At 43.7% G+C, this 20,191-nt stretch overlaps 1 protein-coding gene across 1 annotated transcript in view; it reads right to left on the minus strand.

Annotated features, from left to right (window-relative positions):
* Positions 1–20,191, minus strand: part of UBXN11 (UBX domain protein 11) — a 65,455-nt gene that overhangs the window by 34,537 nt on the left and 10,727 nt on the right. The window contains exons 7-10 of the mRNA XM_068269218.1: positions 11,589–11,673; positions 11,290–11,504; positions 10,221–10,298; positions 516–633 (exon numbers count right to left, since the gene is read on the minus strand). Of these exons, the coding sequence (XP_068125319.1) occupies positions 516–633; positions 10,221–10,298; positions 11,290–11,504; positions 11,589–11,673 (496 nt within the window). The remainder of the gene's footprint in view (positions 1–515; positions 634–10,220; positions 10,299–11,289; positions 11,505–11,588; positions 11,674–20,191) is intronic.

Raw genomic sequence — 20,191 nt, forward strand, 5'->3', positions numbered from 1 at the left:
ATGAATGGGAGGTGCGCTGAAATTATGCATAAGGTGAAAAAAACACAGAAGGCTGAAGTGGTTAAACTTGGGTGACTATGAGCATCAATCCAAAATGTTGGTAAATGATAGCATCAGGCCTGTCAGAAGAGAGCCAAGGACCTGAATCTCAGGTCCCCCAATCCTTCCGCGGGACTAAGTAGTCCTGCTCGGATAGCGACCTTCCACACGCTGACAGTCTCGGGTGATGCAGAGGGATATGTGCTAAAGTTACATCACCAGAAACTTCATTATGGTCTCATGATTTTTTATATTACTTAAATAAAGCATGGATATTAAAACTCTCTCAAAAAAAGTGTTGTTTTATTACTGTCTTCAAAATTGCCTGGTTGTATCAGAACACACTTGGACAAGATTAAAACTGCAGTCAATATATATCTGGAACTATGCTGTAGTAATTACGTGAAATTCAAGCAGATCATAACAGTGCAGTCAATAGTTTGCATTAATACAAACATACCCTTCCGTGTGCTTACCTGGTAACTCACTGGTCTCCTTTATATTATCCTCTGGAGCTCCAATAGTTTTACCAGTCCCAGGAAACTCCCCCCATGATCTTCTCTCTCGAAAAACCACATCACGCAAATCTGTTACCTGCACAGAAGAAAATCTCACTCTATTGTAACTGCTAGAGTAACTGATGGTACAGTTGTTCTCCACAATACTAGCAGCATAATTGAATAGACTGTGTTAAGGGCATTTACAACAAATGATTAATTTACAAAATATCGATAAAATAATTGCAGTGCCAGATATAGAGAGTGGTAACTTCAGCAAGTGAGGTTAATTATACTCTATTTACATCACCAATAAAAATCAACCCCCTGTACTTTAGCAACACTCTGTAAGAGGACTCTATTTTGTTACAGCAACACTATAGGTCATGCATGTCAGACTCTGGCCTGCAGAGCCATCAAATTTGGCCCTCAAGTGGTTTCCCCACTTTGCATTATCTTTGGTCCACTCTAGACCACCAGGGAAGCTATGCTGGGGGTGAATCCCCAGATTACTAGAGAAGCCATATGGGGAGGGTGGGATAAACCAGGGAACTGTATAGGGGAGGGAGAGGGCCACAAGACACCAGAAAACTGCATATGTAAATGAGGGGGCCACTAGACACCAGGAGACTGTATATGGGAGGGAGGGGTCCACTAGATACCAGAGAACTGTATCGGGGAGGGAGGAGTGCCACTAGACACAAGGGAACTGTATAGGGGAGGTATTAGGCAACAAGGAAGTTTAGGAGGGAGGGAGGTGGGCCACTAGACATTGAGGTTGGCCCATGACTTGATCCTTGTGTTCAACTTTGGGCCCACTTTATATGAGTTTGACAGTGAGCAGTTACCAGGCAGCAGCAAGCAGGTGTGAGAGTTCAACAGTCTTTTCACTGCCTATCAACTGCTCATGGAAAAGGGTCCTAATATTGTTACAAGCAGTCATATAGTATTTAATAGTATTCAGCACCTCATTGCATTGTATTGATATTGATTCTGACAGTCCAAGCACTTTTTGCAAGCTGGATATACATTTATTTCTGACTTATTACTTTTCACATATGTTATATGTATCTTTGTTTATGGGCAACTTTCCTGGATTTATTGATAAGCATGACTGCCCATACATATGACCATGATTCGATTGTTTTATGCTCTATTTGTTTTGTGGCAGCTATGATACCTCATCATGGTCATACAAAGTCCACGGGTTTAAAATCAGTTTTTCTCAATTTTGGATGATTCTTGTGGGAATAATTTTAAATCTATCAAATTCCACCACACAAATAGTTTTGAGACAAATGTTTATCAAGGTGCGGCAATCACGACCATCATGTGCAATCGTTCAGATCCCCATAGACTCCCAGTGTAAATTATCATAATGATTTAAGCGTAAGCAATTGTTTATGCCCATCATTTGTTGCCAAGGTGCGCAATTCCGGAAGATGGACCAGAGAACAATTGTTTGTCACATCGCCGTATATTCCCCGATCCATCTTCTGGTGGGTACTTAGCTTTAGACACAATGAAATGCCAGAGAGAGAAATGGGACAGGAGCAATTGAGATAAAAATCCAGCTTCAAGAAACTGAGGTCTTTGTACTTATATGGAGGTCAAACTCGCAATCAAACCAGACTTTGGTTTTGTTATAAGTACTGCATTGACAAATGTGACAGCCTTGAGATGTAATATTTATTGTATATAATAAAATACTGCTAACAATTGTATAGAGCTTTTCTCCTGAAGGACTCAAATCACTTGAGAGCTACAGTTACTAAGATTGTGCTAAGTAGACCACCTTGCAGTGTTAGGGGGGCCTTGCCCAAGGTTTCCTTACTGAATGACAAAGAGCTGAACATAGCAGATTGTATATAAAACTCAAAGGGGGTTAACTTACAGCTGCGCACTTTACAAAAAAGAAAAAAAAGTTTCCTCAAGTGTGGTTTATCACTTGAACTATAAATAGAGAGGCAGTGTTATTTTGAAAGGTTTCGCAAAAGTGGAGTGGAACTGTTTGCAAAAGCAATAGTGGAACTGTTGCAAAATCTACTTACTATTAAGAGTGATGGTCTTCTGAGTATATGAAGAGAGATTTAACAGAGAAAACCCCAAAGAAAGTCTCTTAAAGAGATTAGCTGGTTAATCCTAGGTATATAATTCTTCGTGTGTGAAAGGTTTTATTTTTGTAATGAACTTAATTGCTTTAAAGAGGAGCGTCAGTGAAAATAATGTAATAAAAAAGTGCTTCATTTTTACAACAATTATGTATAAATGATTTAATCAGTGTTTGCCCATTGAAAAACATTTCCTCTCCCCGATATACATTCTGACATTTATCACATGGTGACATTTTTACTGCTGGCAGGTAATGTCAGTGGAAGTAGCTTCTGCTTGCTTTTTTGGCAGTTGGAAACAGCTATTACTTCCCACAATGCAACAAGGCTCCCACAGTGTGATGTCAGACACTGTGGGAGGGGTTTCACCACAATATCAGCCATACAAAGCCCCCTGATGATCTGTTTGAGAAAAGGAATAGATTTCTCGTGGAAAAGGGGGTATCAGCTACTGATTGGGATGAAGTTCAATTCTTGGTTATGGTTTCTCTTTAATAAAGCGCACCTGTACTGAGTAAAATTATTTAACCACTTCAGCCTACAGCTTCAAAAATCTTATGCATCCGAGCAATGTTCACCTCCCATTCATTCGCTAATAACTTTATCGCTACTTATCAAAATTAATTGATCTATATCTCGTTTTTTCCGCCACTAATTAGGCTTTCTTTAGGTAGTACATTTTGCTAAGAGCCACTTTACTGTAAATACATTTTAACAGGAAGATTAAGATAGAAATGGAAAAAAATCATTATTTCTCAGTTTTTGGCCATTATAGTTTAAAATTAATACATGCTACAGTAATTAAAACCCATGCATTTTATGTGCCCATTTGTCCCGCTTATTACACCATTTAAATTATGTCCCTATCACAATTTATGGCGCCAATATTTTATTTAGAAATAAAGGTGCATTTTTTCAATTTGCGTCCATCACTATTTACAAGCTTATAATTTTAAAAAATGTAATAAGATACTCTCTTGACATGTATATTTAAAAAGTTCAGACCCTTAGGTAACTATTTATGTAGTTTTTTTTTTAATTGTAATTTTTTTTATTTTTTTTTTTAATACAAAAATGTATTTGGGTAATTTTAGTTTGGGAGGTAAATAGCCAATTTTAGATGTAATATAATGTATTTTTTTATTCAATACAGGTATGTGGGTGCAGTTTACTATTTGGCCACAAGATGGCCACATTCAAAAAATTCCTGGATGCGAACGATGTCGCATCTAGGAACTAAAATGAAGAGAAGAAGTTTCCTGGGGGCAGAAATACCACGCTCTCTGATGAGAAAGCGTCGGTATTTCTGCCGGGGACTTAGATCGGTGAATGGGAATTATATTCCCATTCACTGATTGGGGGAGGCAGCGGGAGCACGCGCGCCCGACCGCGCGCACAACACGGCTGCAGCACCACTCCCTATCTGGACGGATATATGCGTCCAGATATGGCGAAGTGGTTAAAATAAACACATGAGGTAACTTCAAATGAACATTACATAGTTACCTTGCCATCGGTTCCTCTCAGAAGCTCACCATTTTCTTCTGACAATGATCCCTTTCAGTTCTGACAACATTTTGTCAGAACTGAAATATATCAGTTGCTGTCAGTTATATATCAGTTGCTTTCAGTTATAGCTGAGAGGAGAACTGATGTGTCCATGTTTCCCTATGGCTCAAGTGGGCATATTACAGTTTAACTGTGTGCTGACCAGGAAGCTGTTATGGGGTAATGGCCATTTTCAAAATGGAGGACGGAGAAGTCCATTGATCACAGTGGACATACAGGACACAGTATAGGAGAAAGAGATTGAGGAGTAGACTACACAGCAGGTAAGTATGACTGGTGTATGGTTATTTTGACTTTTAATTTTCAGTACAGGTTTTCTTTAAGTGTGCACTAGGGATTTGAACAAAAGGCTGACTACCGCCTGAGGGAGCTGATGGCTGTTTAAGTCTTCATACTTTTGCTGATGTTGTCTAAGGGCCAGTTCACACGGCTCTGACTACCGCCTGAGGGAGCTGATGGCTGTTTAAGTCTTCATACTTTTGCTGATGTTGTCTAAGGGCCAGTTCACACGGCTATCAGCTCTTTTCACCGTGGTCAAATGCTTTTCTGCTACTGGACAGAAAAGTGCTCCACATCGATGGCCACTGATTCATCATTGCATCTGAGCCCTATGGGGATAGACCATAACCAACTTGTATAATCTATATATATATAATAGAGTAAGTGCCTCAACCTTCAAGCAAGAAGAAGAAGTAGCGCCCTGCCCCCAGGGCCGGTCCAAGCAAGAAGAAGGGGCTGGTCCAAGCAAGAAGAAGAAGTAGTGTCATATCAAACCAAGGGCGAAGAGGGATAATTTGCATATTCAGTAGCAGTGCATTGTGGGTAACCACAAATGTTCACTTATAGCGGAATTATTGCAGATTTGCTTCTGTTTTAAGAAGGAAAATTACACCAAGCTTTGCTTTTTTTTAGTAGGAGGGCTTTTTGGTCTCTTTTATCCTCCTATACATTCTTAGTAGTTTGGGTCACCCTGAGCTGCTTGGTTACTCTGTTGTACTGGTCCAAGCCCTATCTCATACAGCCTTATCAATCCCTGCTATGTACTGATGAGCACCAAGTGTCTGAAATAGGCTGTCGCATGTGGGTTTGATATGACTGTGTAAAACGTAACCTCCCTGGCGGTAAGCCTGTGCTGACTATGGGCTATGCTGCGCAGGAGGATTTCTCAGGTCCTGCTGGGCTGATTTGCATAATTTTTTTTTGCAACACGCTTTGCTAGCTGCGTGTGCACTCTGCGTCTGCCCTAGGCTCGCTACGTGATAGACCGCCAGGGGGGTTAAAGCTATAGGCTTGCTTGCCTTACCAAGGGTGAAAAGGAATAACTTGCATATTTAGTAGCGGTGCATTGTGGGTAATCACAAATGTTCACTTATAGCTGAATTATTACAGATTTTCTTCTGTTTTAAGAAGGCAAATTACACCAAGCTTTGATTTTTTTAGTAGAAGGTCTTTTTGGTCCCTTTTATCCACCTATACATGCCAAGTGGTTTGGGTCACCCTGAGCTGCTTGGTTACTCTGTTGTACTGGTCCAAGCCCTATCTCATACAGCTGTATCAATCCTTGCCATGTACAGATGAGGACCAAAAGTCTGAAAAAGGCTGTCACATGTGGGTTTGATATGGCTGTGTAAAATTTAAAGCTATAGGCTTGCTATACACCAGTGGTTCTGGATGCTTGCTTGGCGTACTAAGGGTGAAATGGAATTATTTGCATATTTAGTAGCAGTGCATTGTGGGTAACCACAAATGTTCACTTATAGCTGAATTATTGCATATTTCCTTCTGTTTTAGGAAGGTAAATTACACCAAGCTTTGCTTTTTTTAGTAGGAGGGTTTTTTGGGCTCTTTTATCCTCCTATACATTCTTAGTAGTTTGGGTCACCCTGAGCTGCTTGGTTACTCTGTTGTACTGGTCGAAGCCCTATCTCATACAGCTGTATCAATCCCTGCCATGTACTGATGAGGACCAAAAGTCTGAAACAGGCTGTATACGTGTGGGTTTGATATGACTGTGTAAAATATAAAGCTATGTGCTTGCTATACACCAGCAGTTCTGGATGCTTGCTTGGTTTACCAAGGGGGAAAAGGGGTAATTTGCATATTTAGTAGCAGTGCATTGTGGGTAACCACAAATGTTCACTTATAGCTGAATTATTGCAGATTTTCTTCTGTTTTAAAAAGGCAAATTACACTAATACAGTGTGCGGCATTGCAGGAAGTGACGACAGTGGAATGCACGATGGAACATGGAAGAGGAGAGTCATCCCCGCCCGCCGCCTCTTACTAATAGTGGCGGTTGCTACTGTGCTTAAGCAGGAGGGGGAGTGCACATGGGGGACCCAGGTGAGTGGGGGGGGGAGGAGGTTCCTGCTGAGCTTAAGCTGGAGGTAGAGCACACATGGAGGACCCAGTTGAGACGGGGTCCAACCCCCCCTCCCCGCCGCTGTGCCCAATGCCCCCTTCCTGCCCTCTACTCTCTTATGCGGCGTATGCTACTCCGCGGGTCGGCTAGTGGGATATAATTCAGAATGTATGGTACCTACTTGTAACCTGTACCACTGGATTCTGCAGAAATCTATGCATTTGTAAATAATCAGTGGGTGGGCGGACCTTGGGCAGTGCAGAAGAAACGCTGGCTAAATATGAGAACTGCTTTTGAGATATGCGCATTGTTTTTAGATGATTCCAAGTGCAACCCTTGTTTTTAAAGTGATTTCAATAAACAGTATTACTCTATGAGAAACCCTTTGGAGTTTGACAGTGAGTGAGAGACACCCATTACAGAGGTGGAGATGAGCGTGATAAAACTGCATGATGCAAGCTTGGTGGGCTAGTCTGTGGTCGGTCAGCGTACAGAGAGCGTATCTGCATATGACTTAAGGTTTCGGGACTTACAGGTGTAAGAGTGCAAAGTACTAGGAATGACAAAGCTTAGGAGAACTCATGGAGAAGCAGGTGATCAGTTTGATCAGCTGACAGATTTTTGAGGATCTAATTTGTAATGTTGACTTCCTGGTTTAACACATGATTATAACCAGCAAATCAGAGCCTTACAAATCTATCAGCTGATCAAACTGATCACATGCTTCCCCATGAATTCTCTTAAAGAGAACCTGAACTGAAAATAAAAAGTCAAAATAACCACACACAGGTCATACCTCCTGTGTAGTCTACTCCTCAATCTCTTTCTCCTCTCCTGCGTCCTGTTTGTCCTCAGTGATCAATGGAATTCTCCGTCCTCCATTTTAAAAATGGCCATTACTCTATAACAGCTTCCTGGTTAGCGCACTGTTAAACTGTTATATCACCTACTTGAGCCATAGGGAAACATGGACATTACCTTGCACATTCAGTTGTAACTGACAGCTGCTGATATATAACTGACAGCAACTGGTATATTTCAGTTCTGACAAAATATTGTCAGAACTGGAAGGTATCAATGTGAGGGCTTGTTTCCACTATTGCGGTGCGGAATCGCCTGGATTCCACCGCTGATGAAATCGCCTGCGGATGCGATTCCCCATGCGTCTTTGCCGCGAATTCGCATAGGTGAGGGTATATGCGATTTTAACCATGTCACTGCCTGTGTGAATTTACATTGGTACCTATGTAAATTTGCATGCGAATTCGCGGCAAAAACCGCATGGGGAAAACGCATGCGATTTCCCTATTAAATACATTGCATGCGATTCGCATGCATTCCACTCGCAGGCGAATACTGCGGCTCTTTTGTGCGTTTTTTCACCGTTGAAAAAAATGCACCTCAACAACGCTACAGTGGAAACAGGCCCATCAACTTGCATTACATGTGCGAATCCGCATGCGTTGGACGCATGCGGATTCGCGATAGTGGAAACGAGCCCTAAGAAGAAAATAGTGAGCTTCTGAGAAGAACTGATGGTGAGGTAAGTATGTAATATTCATTTGCAGCTATCTCATGTGGTTATTTTAAATAATTGTACTCACTTCAGGTTCCCTTTAAGCATTGCTATCCCTACCAGGGACATCTGCAAGTAAGTTGCACAAGCGGGACAGTCTTGTTACAGTATTGCACTATGTCTGCATTATGTCTTGGTTAATTCTGTGGATGATGCTGATGCGGAATCTGGATGTGTTGTGTAGTACAGCTGGTCTGTAATTTTGTCAGGCAGCACTACTGGCGAGTGCATTTGTTTACTGGTGCATGCCGGTTGGAAGATTGTGAACATGGACTGTCACGGACACGGTGCAGCGTGCTATAGACAAGCTGTATATACAGTACTTCACCATTGTGCGGTCCTTTTTCTTTCTCTTTTCTTATGTCAATTTGAAGACAATTGGAGTTTGTGAGAAGACTGTTTTTCCTTGGAGTAACAAGACTTTTAGTGGTGTATTGATCCCCCACCCCTTCCTTTACCATGCTCAAGGGGGTCAAATGTATGGTATTATTAAGGCTAGGTCCACACATAAAAAGGTGTCCTGTTGGTTTTTTTGACAGTTGGTATCAGTTTTGTATGCATTTCTGTGGTACATTTCCAGTCCAGTGCAGTCCTATCAGTTTTGTTTCACTTTTGTGTGTGTTTGTATGGGTGTGTTCACACATAAATCTGTACATTTCCAGTCCACAGCGGTCCTGTCAGTTTTGTATCCGTTTTGTATGTGTTTGTATGGGTGTGTTCACACACAAAAAAATGTATATTTCCAGTCCAGTGCAGTCCTGTCAGTTTTGTATGTGTATCTATGGATGTGTTCACACATAAATCTTTACATTTCCGGTCCAGTGCAGTCCTGCCAGTTTTGTATGTGCATCTATGGATGTGTTTACACATAAATCTGTACATTTCCGGTCCAGTGCAGTCCTGTCAGTTTTATATCAGTTTTGTATGTGTTTGTATGGGTGTGTTCACACATAAAAGGTGTACACTTCCAGTCCAGTCAGGTAAAACTGATAGAAAACTGATGCAGAACTGATAGGACAGGACTGGACTGGACCAGAAATGTACAGATTTATGTGTGAACCAAGCCTTAGTGACACTGTTGAGGGCTGTAAACTTATGAAGTGTACAGTTGTTAGTCATACACCAGTCACCTTGCAACTCTACTCACAGATGGAAAAGTTAAGAATGGACTTTCCTAAACTATGCTTGGTCAATTTTTCAGCCAAAATCAGTCAGAAAAGGCTGCCGCTTTTAATAGATTTTTTATTTCATGGTTTTAACGATTTCAAAAACATCCAACAGTATATGAGATCTTTGTTTGGTTGCTTTTCTGCTAGTCATTGATGTTAATAACCAGTGGTGTAGCTCAGGAGCTCTGTGTACCAGTCCGAGTTCTACATTGGGCCCCTCAAGAGCTATAGCCATAACAATTGATATGGAGCACCAAAACCAGCCAGGATAGCTGCAGTGTCAGAGAGGTGTGGGCTGCGAAGGAGAGCATGAGGTAGAAAAAAACAAAAAACTGCACACCTTAATCCAGCAATTGCTGGTGCAGGATCCTCTGCAAAAGATCCTGGGAAGGAGAGCAGTCTATTAACCACTCTACTACCGCCTAACACCGATCAGTGGCCGCAGAGTGGCTCCCCCAGGACTGCCTAACGCCGAAAGGCGTCAAGTCCTTGGGGAGAAGATTAGCGGGGATCGCGTGCGCATCCCCGCTTGAGTGACAGAGACAGTCTGCCAAAAACAATCATCGCAGGGAGACTATAGAAAAGAAATGGACGTTTGTTTTCATTGTACAGCGCTGCGATCTACCACAGCACTGTACTGGGGACAGCCCTGTTACTTGCCTGTCCACTGGAGCGGCTCACTATGCGATCCCCTCTCATAGGCTGAAACCTATGTGAGAGGATCGCCCTGATTTGATCTGAGGTAAAAAAAAAAAAAAAAAAAGGTATAACAGGCAAGTGGGAAAGAGGGTCACTATCAACTGCCATTTCGGAAAGTCAGCAAGAATCCTTGCATTGCCTGAAAGATCAGAAACAATCTTTGCTCTGATACATCAATCCAGAGTTATGTTTTCTCACCTGAAACACCACACCATCAGGAAAGCGTCCCTGCAGCTCAGAGGGGAAATAGCCATCCATGATGTCCCTGACACACTGCTGCAAAACAAAAACCACTACCGATTATTATAGTATTTTACTCTTCTCGCCAATCTGCACTGAAAAACTCAGGTAATTACTGTATTTCACCTGCTATCCAGGGTTACTTAAATGTTAAGCTTAGTGTAAAGCTATGAACACACTGTTTAGATTTTCCTTAGCAGCCAGAAATGCAGTGTGTGAAGGTGTCCCCAACATCACAGGTCTCCCCCATAGTGATCTGTCCAGTTGAATCGCTCTCCCTCAACTTCTTTTGTTCCCTGTAGCAAAGTCAAAAGAAGTTCCTTCAACTTGGTGCCACTTGTGCGTCTCCTCTGCCCCTCTCCATTCAGCAGCACCAGCTACTTTGTTGGGACCTGAACAGCGTGTCTATAAAGCAACTGTTCCCAAATTGTGAACCAAAAATATATTTTAAGCAGTGGCGTAGCTAAGGAGCTATGGGGCCCCGTTGCAAGTTTTACGCGGGGCCCCCCAAGCACCTCTATACATAACAATTGATACGGTGCACCAAAACCTGCCATGGACAACCACAGTGTCAGAGGTGCCAGAAGGGGATGAGGGACAGTTTGTTAATGATTACTACTATTCAAAGTATCTATAGAAGTGCTTATTACCAGCACAGGACCAATAGAGAGCTAATATTGTGCTTGAGGGAGGGCCCCGATGCAGTCGCTACCTCTGCACCCCTATTGCTACGCCAATGCTTTTAAGATCAACAAATCATGCAAGTGTGTACATAGCTTTAGTCAGATTTATTGATGAAGGTTAGGTAAAGGACATGAAAGATAATGGCAGTGTAAGGATATGTGCTAGAGGTAACCACAGGCTCACAGACAGAAATAAGAAGGGATGGGTTAGGCGTGAATGATAATTATCAGCACTTTTTTTATAACTATATCAGCATCAATCTTACTGTACCAAAATATGCCAGTTCACACAACTAACATAGCATTGTCTCGTTGACTAGGTAATGCTCCATCTGCTAACTTACCTGTGTTGATGCTTCTTGATAAGATCGAAATGGCCCCTGAAACAAAATGATCCCATTCTTATATAATGTAAGTGAAATAGGGTCAGGACGCTTCAGACGGGCTGCCCTGTCCTTATATTGGATTTGTGATACACCTTCTCCACCAAGAACATTCAAGTCCCGCAAATTTTCTACAACTAGGTCAAAATCTGGTTGAAAAGTTTGTGATGAAATCCCTGAATATATGAACAAAAGAAAGAATTAGAAAGCAGTACTGAGCATGTAATGTGCTAAGTTATATAGTATCACTGTGCACTTACCTGAGCTACTGCTATTGGTCTGCTCTACATGGGCTGCTGAGTCTTCATCTCCAACCCATATAAGGCCGTAATCATTCAGAAAACGCTAATGACATGAGAAAAGAAAGTCCTTTATGTAAAGGCATGGCATATCCAACTGTGCTACTTATATTATTATGCTTCTGTGTAAAAAAAATCCTTTTGCAGGCTGATCATGTTTTTCTACCTCACTGATGCATGCTGGGAGATTGTGGCTCAAATGTGCATGGTGGAAGATCAGCAGCAGCTTGTACTGGAGAAGTAGCGCCCACTCTGCTGACAAGAAAGAGCTATAGTACCCAGGGCAGTTTCTAAGCTCCCTTCCCCTGTAGACTCAGGCACACTATTGCGATGCGGTAGCCAGAGGTGCCCCCAGTATTAGGTAGCCCTCAATAGGTGGCCCCAGTATTAGTTAGCAAGAGGTAGCCCCCTCCCCCCCAACACACACACACACACACACAATGTATAGGTAGCCACAGGTGCCCCCTTGTAGCTAGCAAGAGACCTCCGTTTTGTAGGGGGCACTGTTACCAGTCAGACAGTACACCTAGGACCAGGAAGGTGATGAGGTGGGTGTGGATCTCGAGAGGTGAGTTATCTTAATCGATCCTGTTATACACTTTGCATGCTCCCCGAGCGATGTCCCGCCCCACCCCGCCTGCCCATGGAAACAGGCATGATAGTTCCCAGTCAGGAGCTAACTTTCATATATTTTAAATATGTTTATTGCAAAAAGTATCATAACATTGTGCATTGGTTATTAATGCAAATTTACCATCATATGCAATAAAATGGAAAATGAACTAAGTCTTTAACATTCAACCATACTCCCACACCAGGACATGCTCAGTCACACCTATTATTGCATTTTCATTTGTCATTTTAACTTTACTATGCAGACATTAATAATTCAGGTAATACCGTTAATAACTAACCTGACTTGCTTAAAGTTTACTCTGTATATGCTCCACCTTTATAGATTTCTAGCTGGAAGACTCTGACTAACTGCCTCAATACCTATCTACCCAAGCTCTTACAATATCCTCAATGGTCCTCTGCTCAGACTCACAGCAATGGCCACACATTTTACCTTTTCTTTCCAAGCCACTGTTCCCTCTCCAGCTTATTTAACGTTCCTTTACCATTCTGAGGATAACCACCTGATATTCTGCCTCTGGTGGCATCTATACCTGGGTGGTAACATTTTAGGTCAGTTCAACAGTCCTTTAAAGCAAACCGGTGAAGTTTGTGTGGCACAAAAATTTAGATACTTACCTTGGAAGAGGGAGGCCTCTGCATCCTAAATAGGCTTCCCACATCCCCATCCTCGTACATCAGCCTGTTCCAGCGCTGGGACCCCCCTGCGCATGCGCACAAGCAGCATCCCCCTCGGTCTCTTGCAGAAATTGCCAAGCCCGATTGGGTCCATACTACTGTGCAGGCACAAGCGGTAGAGCGGATCTGACCCAGCCTTTTCCTAATAAAGCCGAGTGGGACGGTGCTAGTGCACCTGCACCACCTACCTCTTTTTCGGAAGTCCCAATACTGAAACAGGTCTGCGGAGGAGGACAAGGGAAGCCTTTTTAGGATCCAGAGACTTTTCCCTTCTGCCCCTAGGGGCACTTTTTTTTCGCTACAGGTCCCCTAGGAATACTTAAAAAAGATTACCCATCATATTATTCACTCCTTTCTTAAAGTTTCGGGAGCTGTAACAATTTATACTACACAGCAAGTTTTATATTGCATTCCCAGATATGACCTTCCTCAAATCTAAAACATTCAGTAGCACAGTTTACATAACGTACAGCATACCAAATACCTGCGTTATGCAATATAAACAGAGGAACATTGGCAAGCTGTCTTCACAAACAAGAAAGAAGTTTTAAAGAGGAACTTCAGCCTAAACAAACATACTGTCATTAAGTTACATCAGTTATGTTAATTAAAATAGATAGGTAATATAATCTCTTACCCACCCTGTTTTAAAAGAACAGGCAAAGGTTTGTGATTTCATAAGGGCAGCCATCTTTTCAACCTTTTTGGTTGAAAGGAGGTGACAGGGAGCATGAGACACAGTTCCAACTGTCCTGTGTCCTGATCACCCCTCCCAGTTGCTAGGCAACGTGAATAACAACATAGGAAATCCCATCATGCTTTGCACAGCATCAGGGGGAAAAAGCCCGGGCAGTTTTCTTTGATGGGGTGGAGCTTAGCTAAAAATGCAGCTAAAAGTGAGACTTCTATAAGAAAAACAAATTTCTGATGCTGTGAAACTGTTAAAGAAACACCACTTTTTAGTTCTGCTGAGTATATTTTTAGTCTGGAGGTTCACTTTAAGCCAAGTTAGGCACACCCAACATCTGTAACATGCAAACGGCAACCAATATACTTGTTCTTCTATCAGAGCAATAAACGGTTACTGTCAACTGAGAACACACACACCTTGATTTAGTCTGATAAGATGCTCCAGCACCAACTCAAAACTTTAGTGCGACGGTGGGGGGGGGGGGGGGCGCAGAGAGTGGCAGTGTGGGGACACAGAGACATGCCATGAGGCAGAGAACATGCCTCTGTGTCCCATCTGCCCCCCCCCCCCCCAAGGAACCGCCTCGGGTTCTTGTTAAGGAAAATTTTTATTAAATTTTACAGTCCACTTGTTGTTAGTTAACTGTTGAATACAAAAGTGCACCCTACAGGAAAATCAGCAACTACAGTACTCATTGCCTTAATTAAAGTCTTAAAAAAAAAAATCTCTCACATAGAGCTCTGCAGTACAGATAATGAGCATGGTGCACAGCTATAGCCTCAGCAAGCAACGCAGCGCTCACCTAGAGCTCTGCAGTACAGATAATAAGCATGGTGCACAGCTATAGCCTGAGCCAGCAACGCAGCTCTCACCTAGAGCTCTGCAGTACAGATAATAAGCATGGTGCACAGCTATAGCCTGAGCCAGCAACGCAGCTTTCACATAGAGCTCTGCAGTACAGATAATGAGCATGGTGCACAGCTATAGCCTGAGCCAGCAACGCAGCTCTCACCTAGAGCTCTGCAGTACAGATAATAAGCATGGTGCACAGCTATAGCCTGAGCCAGCAACGCAGCTTTCACATAGAGCTCTGCAGTACAGATAATGAGCATGGTGCACAGCTATAGCCTCAGCCAGCAACGCAGCTCTCACCCAGAGCTGTACAGTACAGATAATAAGCATGGTGCACAGCTATAGCCTGAGCCAGCAACGCAGCTTTCACATAGAGCTCTGCAGTACAGATAATGAGCATGGTGCACAGCTATAGCCTGAGCCAGCAACGCAGCTCTCACCTAGAGCTCTGCAGTACAGATAATGAGCATGGTGCACAGCTATACCCTCAGCCAGCATCGCACCTGTCACATGAAGCTCTGCAGTACAGATAATGAGCATGGAGCACAGCTATAGCATCAGCCAGCACCGCACCTGTCACCCAGAGCTCTGCAGTACAGATAATGAGCATGGAGCATAGCTATACCCTCAGCCAGCACTGCATCTCTCACCTAGAGCTCTGCAGTACAGATAATGAGCACGGAGCACAGCTATAGCCTCAGCCAGCACTGCACCTCTCACCCAGAGCTCTGCAGTACAGATAATGAGCATGGTGCACAGCTATAGCCTCAGCCAGCAACGCAGCTCTCACCTAGAGCTCTGCAGTACAGATAATAAGCATGGTGCACAGCTATAGCCTGAGCCAGCAACGCAGCTTTCACATAGAGCTCTGCAGTACAGATAATGAGCATGGTGCACAGCTATAGCCTCAGCCAGCAACGCAGCTCTCACCCAGAGCTGTACAGTACAGATAATAAGCATGGTGCACAGCTATAGCCTGAGCCAGCAACGCAGCTTTCACATAGAGCTCTGCAGTACAGATAATGAGCATGGTGCACAGCTATAGCCTGAGCCAGCAACGCAGCTCTCACCTAGAGCTCTGCAGTACAGATAATGAGCATGGTGCACAGCTATACCCTCAGCCAGCATCGCACCTGTCACATGAAGCTCTGCAGTACAGATAATGAGCATGGAGCACAGCTATAGCATCAGCCAGCACCGCACCTGTCACCCAGAGCTCTGCAGTACAGATAATGAGCATGGAGCACAGCTATACCCTCAGCCAGCACTGCATCTCTCACCTAGAGCTCTGCAGTACAGATAATGAGCACGGAGCACAGCTATAGCCTCAGCCAGCACTGCACCTCTCACCCAGAGCTCTGCAGTACAGATAATGAGCATGGTGCACAGCTATAGCCTCAGCCAGCAACGCAGCTCTCACCTAGAGCTCTGCAGTACAGATAATAAGCATGGTGCACAGCTATAGCCTGAGCCAGCAACGCAGCTTTCACATAGAGCTCTGCAGTACAGATAATGAGCATGGTGCACAGCTATAGCCTCAGCCAGCAACGCAGCTCTCACCCAGAGCTGTACAGTACAGATAATAAGCATGGTGCACAGCTATAGCCTGAGCCAGCAACGCAGCTTTCACATAGAGCTCTGCAGTACAGATAATGAGCATGGTGCACAGCTATAGCCTGAGCCAGCAACGCAGCTCTCACCTAGAGCTCTGCAGTACAGATAATGAGCATGGTGCACAGCTATACCCTCAGCCAGCATCGCACCTGTCACATGAAGCTCTGCAGTACAGATAATGAGCATGGAGCACAGCTATAGCATCAGCCAGCACCGCACCTGTCACCCAGAGCTCTGCAGTACAGATAATGAGCATGGAGCACAGCTATACCCTCAGCCAGCACTGCATCTCTCACCTAGAGCTCTGCAGTACAGATAATGAGCACGGAGCACAGCTATAGCCTCAGCCAGCACTGCACCTCTCACCCAGAGCTCTGCAGTACAGATAATGAGCATGGTGCACAGCTATAGCCTCAGCCAGCAACGCAGCTCTTACCTAGAGCTCTGCAGTACAGATAATAAGCATGGTGCACAGCTATAGCCTGAGCCAGCAACGCAGCTCTCACCTAGAGCTCTGCAGTACAGATAATGAGCATGGTGCACAGCTATAGCCTCAGCCAGCAACGCAGCTTTCACCTAGAGCTCTGCAGTACAGATAATGAGCATGTTGCACAGCCATGCCCTCAGCCAGCAACGCAGCTCTCACCTAGAGCTCTACAGTACAGATAATGAGCATGGAGTACACAGAGGCGCTCAATAGTCCGGTTGACAGAGGCGCTCAATACTCTGGCTCATTTAACTCTTCGGCACTGTACTTGGCCTGAGGAAGAGGTCTCAGACCCATGAAAAGCAGCAATAGTATAAAGATCAACTGACTCTTGGGTGCATGTAAGAATAACTTTATTCTAGAAAAATTGATCATCAAACATCAAGAAATATCAAAAAACAACACACCTATTAAAAACACATTGCAACACCCAAATAACATTAATTACCCCTGCCTGTTTTGCCTTTTTATAGGGGTAATTAATGTTATTTGGGTGTTGCAATGTGTTTTTAATAGGTGTGTTGTTTTTTGATATTTCTTGATGTTTGATGATCAATTTTTCCAGAATAAAGTTATTCTTACATGCACCTAAGAGTCAGTTGATCTTTATACTATTGCTACTTATTTATGCTGACATGGTGCATGTGGGAATGTAAAATGCATATATTTACATAATAATTGATATAGTTATTTGTTGTATGGGTGCCCATTTCTTTGTTTTCTTACTCAGACCCATGAAATGCATTGCCTGTGCTTAATAAATACTATTGCCATATGTGGCTGTTGTGATTTAGGTAAGCCACCTCCCTTTTTTCGATTTTAGTATTTTTAACTAAGTTTTATACACCTCTGGGCGCCTCTTCCTCCTTGTATACCCTCAGCCAGCACTGTATCTCTCATCTAGAGCTCTGCAGTACAGATAAAGAGCGTGGAGCACAGATATGCCATCATCAGATGAGTATAGCTAAGCAGACAGGAGCACAGCTATGCTTCCAGCTGGGGTTCCTTTTTAACTCAGGAGTTCTAAAGGTAGCAATCTCAGTTAAGGGCTGCTGCAGAGGTCTGAAGTGTGACAAGGTTTCCAGTATGGCCAATTCCTGCCAGCTATGCTTCGCATAAGGATAGGCATAGCCACACTGAAGTGCTAGATTTTTTACTTATGTATCTTACTGAATGTGAGAAGTACTGGGAACTGAAAAGCAGGAAGCGTTTTCACACAGATAAGGTTGTGTCTCTGGAATTGCAGCAGAATTTTTCAAAGGAAATAAAACATATGTATTAATAATGCTTCTTGGAATTTAGAGCAATGTTTTTACAAGCTGTAAGGTTATTAAGATGATAAGACTTTTAAAGCCCTAGTTCACATTCCAGGTTTGCCTATTTGCCCATTTGTCACCAGCCTTTTCCAGCAACATAAACACCCAGTGCTAGAAAGCCTCATTTTCCACCAATGTTATCTCTGTGCCCTCCCTCCCTGCAGTTGGTTTTGCCACTTGGGTGGGGGGGAGATATGGGATCAAAGTTTCTGAATGTTAGCGATTTATGGGCAAGCGACTGAGTAAATATATTTTTAATAGGTGATTGTACTTTATCCTAAAATAAGGAGGTAAATGTATTATTCAGTACACTGAAGGTGCTCTTTAACCACCTTGCCGATTATCCCGAGCTCAGCTCGGGGTAACCTGCGCAGGAGGATTTCTCAGGCCCCGCTGGGCGATTTGCATAATTTTTTTTTCCTGCACGCAGCTAGCACTTTGCTAGCTGCGTGCATACTACGATCGCCGCCGATTCGCCGCTATCCGCCGTGCCGAGTCGCCCCCCCCCCGCCCAAGACCCCTGCGCAGCCTGGCCAATCAGTGCCAGGCAGCGCTGAGGGGCGGATCGGGATTCCCTGTGACGTCCCGACGTCGATGACGTCATCCCGCCCCGTCGCCATGGCGACCGGGGAAGCCCTGCAGGAAATCCCGTTCTGAACGGGATTTCCTGCTAACTCTGATCGCCGAAGGCGATCGGAGTGGGTGGGGGGATGCCGCCGCTTAGCGGCTATCCTGTAGCGAGCCCCGGGCTCGCTACATGATTTAAAAAAAAATAAAAAAATAGTGCTGCGCTGCCTCCTTGCCGGCGGAATTAGACCGGCAAGGAGGTTAAAGCAAACCTGAACAGAAAAATAAAAGTCAAAACAAACACACACTTAATACTTACCTCCTGCGTAGTCTGCTTATCAATCTCTTTCTCCTCACCCACGTCCTATTTGTTCACTGTGATCAATGGAATTCTCCATCCTCCACTAGCCCCGTCCTCCAGTCCCAACTGCTATCCGCAGTAGCAAAAAGCACGGACCCAGCTACACAGAGACAGCGCTAAACAGGGACACAGGGGTTTTATTATAGAGGATAACAGCAAACATCCGCTTTTCAATTTCTACTACTTTTCTGTGGCAACAGCACTTATCATGCTTTTCAGACTGCAAGGAGGGAGGGCACATGACATTTTGCAAAAAATTATGCTTTCCAGCTCTGGATGTTTATGTTGTTGTAATAGGCTACATTTATAAGTGCAGACAGCACACATAGGTTTTATCAGGTGTTTCACAAACAACATAATTACATAAAGCATGTTTTCATACATACAGACACACACAGTGTACAGAAACCACGCATAGAAAACCGACAGACAAGTGTGCTCCCAGCTTATTACACTCACTCTGTCCTCCTCTGATGGAGCAGAACTGACTCTGCAGACTCCTCCACCATCACTACAGCACACATCACTTGGGGAGGGGTAGAGAGGTTGGGGCTGGGCGATGTACACAATACCCTGCTGTGCACTGAAGAGGGACTGTCTAGCGCTTTGAGTCCAACAGGAGAAAAACGCTATACAAATGTTCTGATTATTATTATTACAAATTTTTGTCTTCAAAACTTTGTAGGACTCTTCTGTTATCGGTGGCTGTGCAGATGCAGTAATTAGAACAATTGTGCAGAGAGCAGAAGGCTTCTTCTCTCTGTGCCCTTAGTTGTCAGTCTCTCAGGACAGGGAAAAGAAACTTCTAACCCCACGGGGCCCTCCACGGCTTCTGGGCCCCCCTGCGGCTGCATCCCTTGCAGGGTCTATTGTTACGCCCCCGATTACATAGTTAGTGTAACTTGAGTTGTATACACAAAACATCCATTGCTAGCAAAATATCCAATACACCAGTAGCGTAACACACAAACAAGCAAAGTATGCATTGCGTGTATAACATGAGTTCCACAAAGTACATAACATTACATAGTTTGTGTAACACTGGGTAAACTTTATGCTTGCTGTCTGTGCATGTACATGTTACCAATTTTTGGTGATGTATATGACAGAGATGCTCAGGTTCTCCAAATGATGTCTCTTAGGCTTCGTTCACACTTCAGATACGTGCGCAAACGTGATTTCCAATGTGCGCCGTGCATAGTGAGTAGCGGTATAATGCAATTGTACAACTCAGTTTGATGAGAAATATTGTGCATTGTCCACCAAAATGTTCCTAGGTGCATTATATTGCAATGCACAAGAAAGTGTGAGGCTAGATTCACAGTGGGACGTTGCGTTTTGATGCCACGTTAAAGTCGCACC

This window comes from Hyperolius riggenbachi, chromosome 2, assembly GCF_040937935.1.
Source record: "Hyperolius riggenbachi isolate aHypRig1 chromosome 2, aHypRig1.pri, whole genome shotgun sequence".
Lineage (NCBI taxonomy): Eukaryota > Metazoa > Chordata > Amphibia > Anura > Hyperoliidae > Hyperolius > Hyperolius riggenbachi.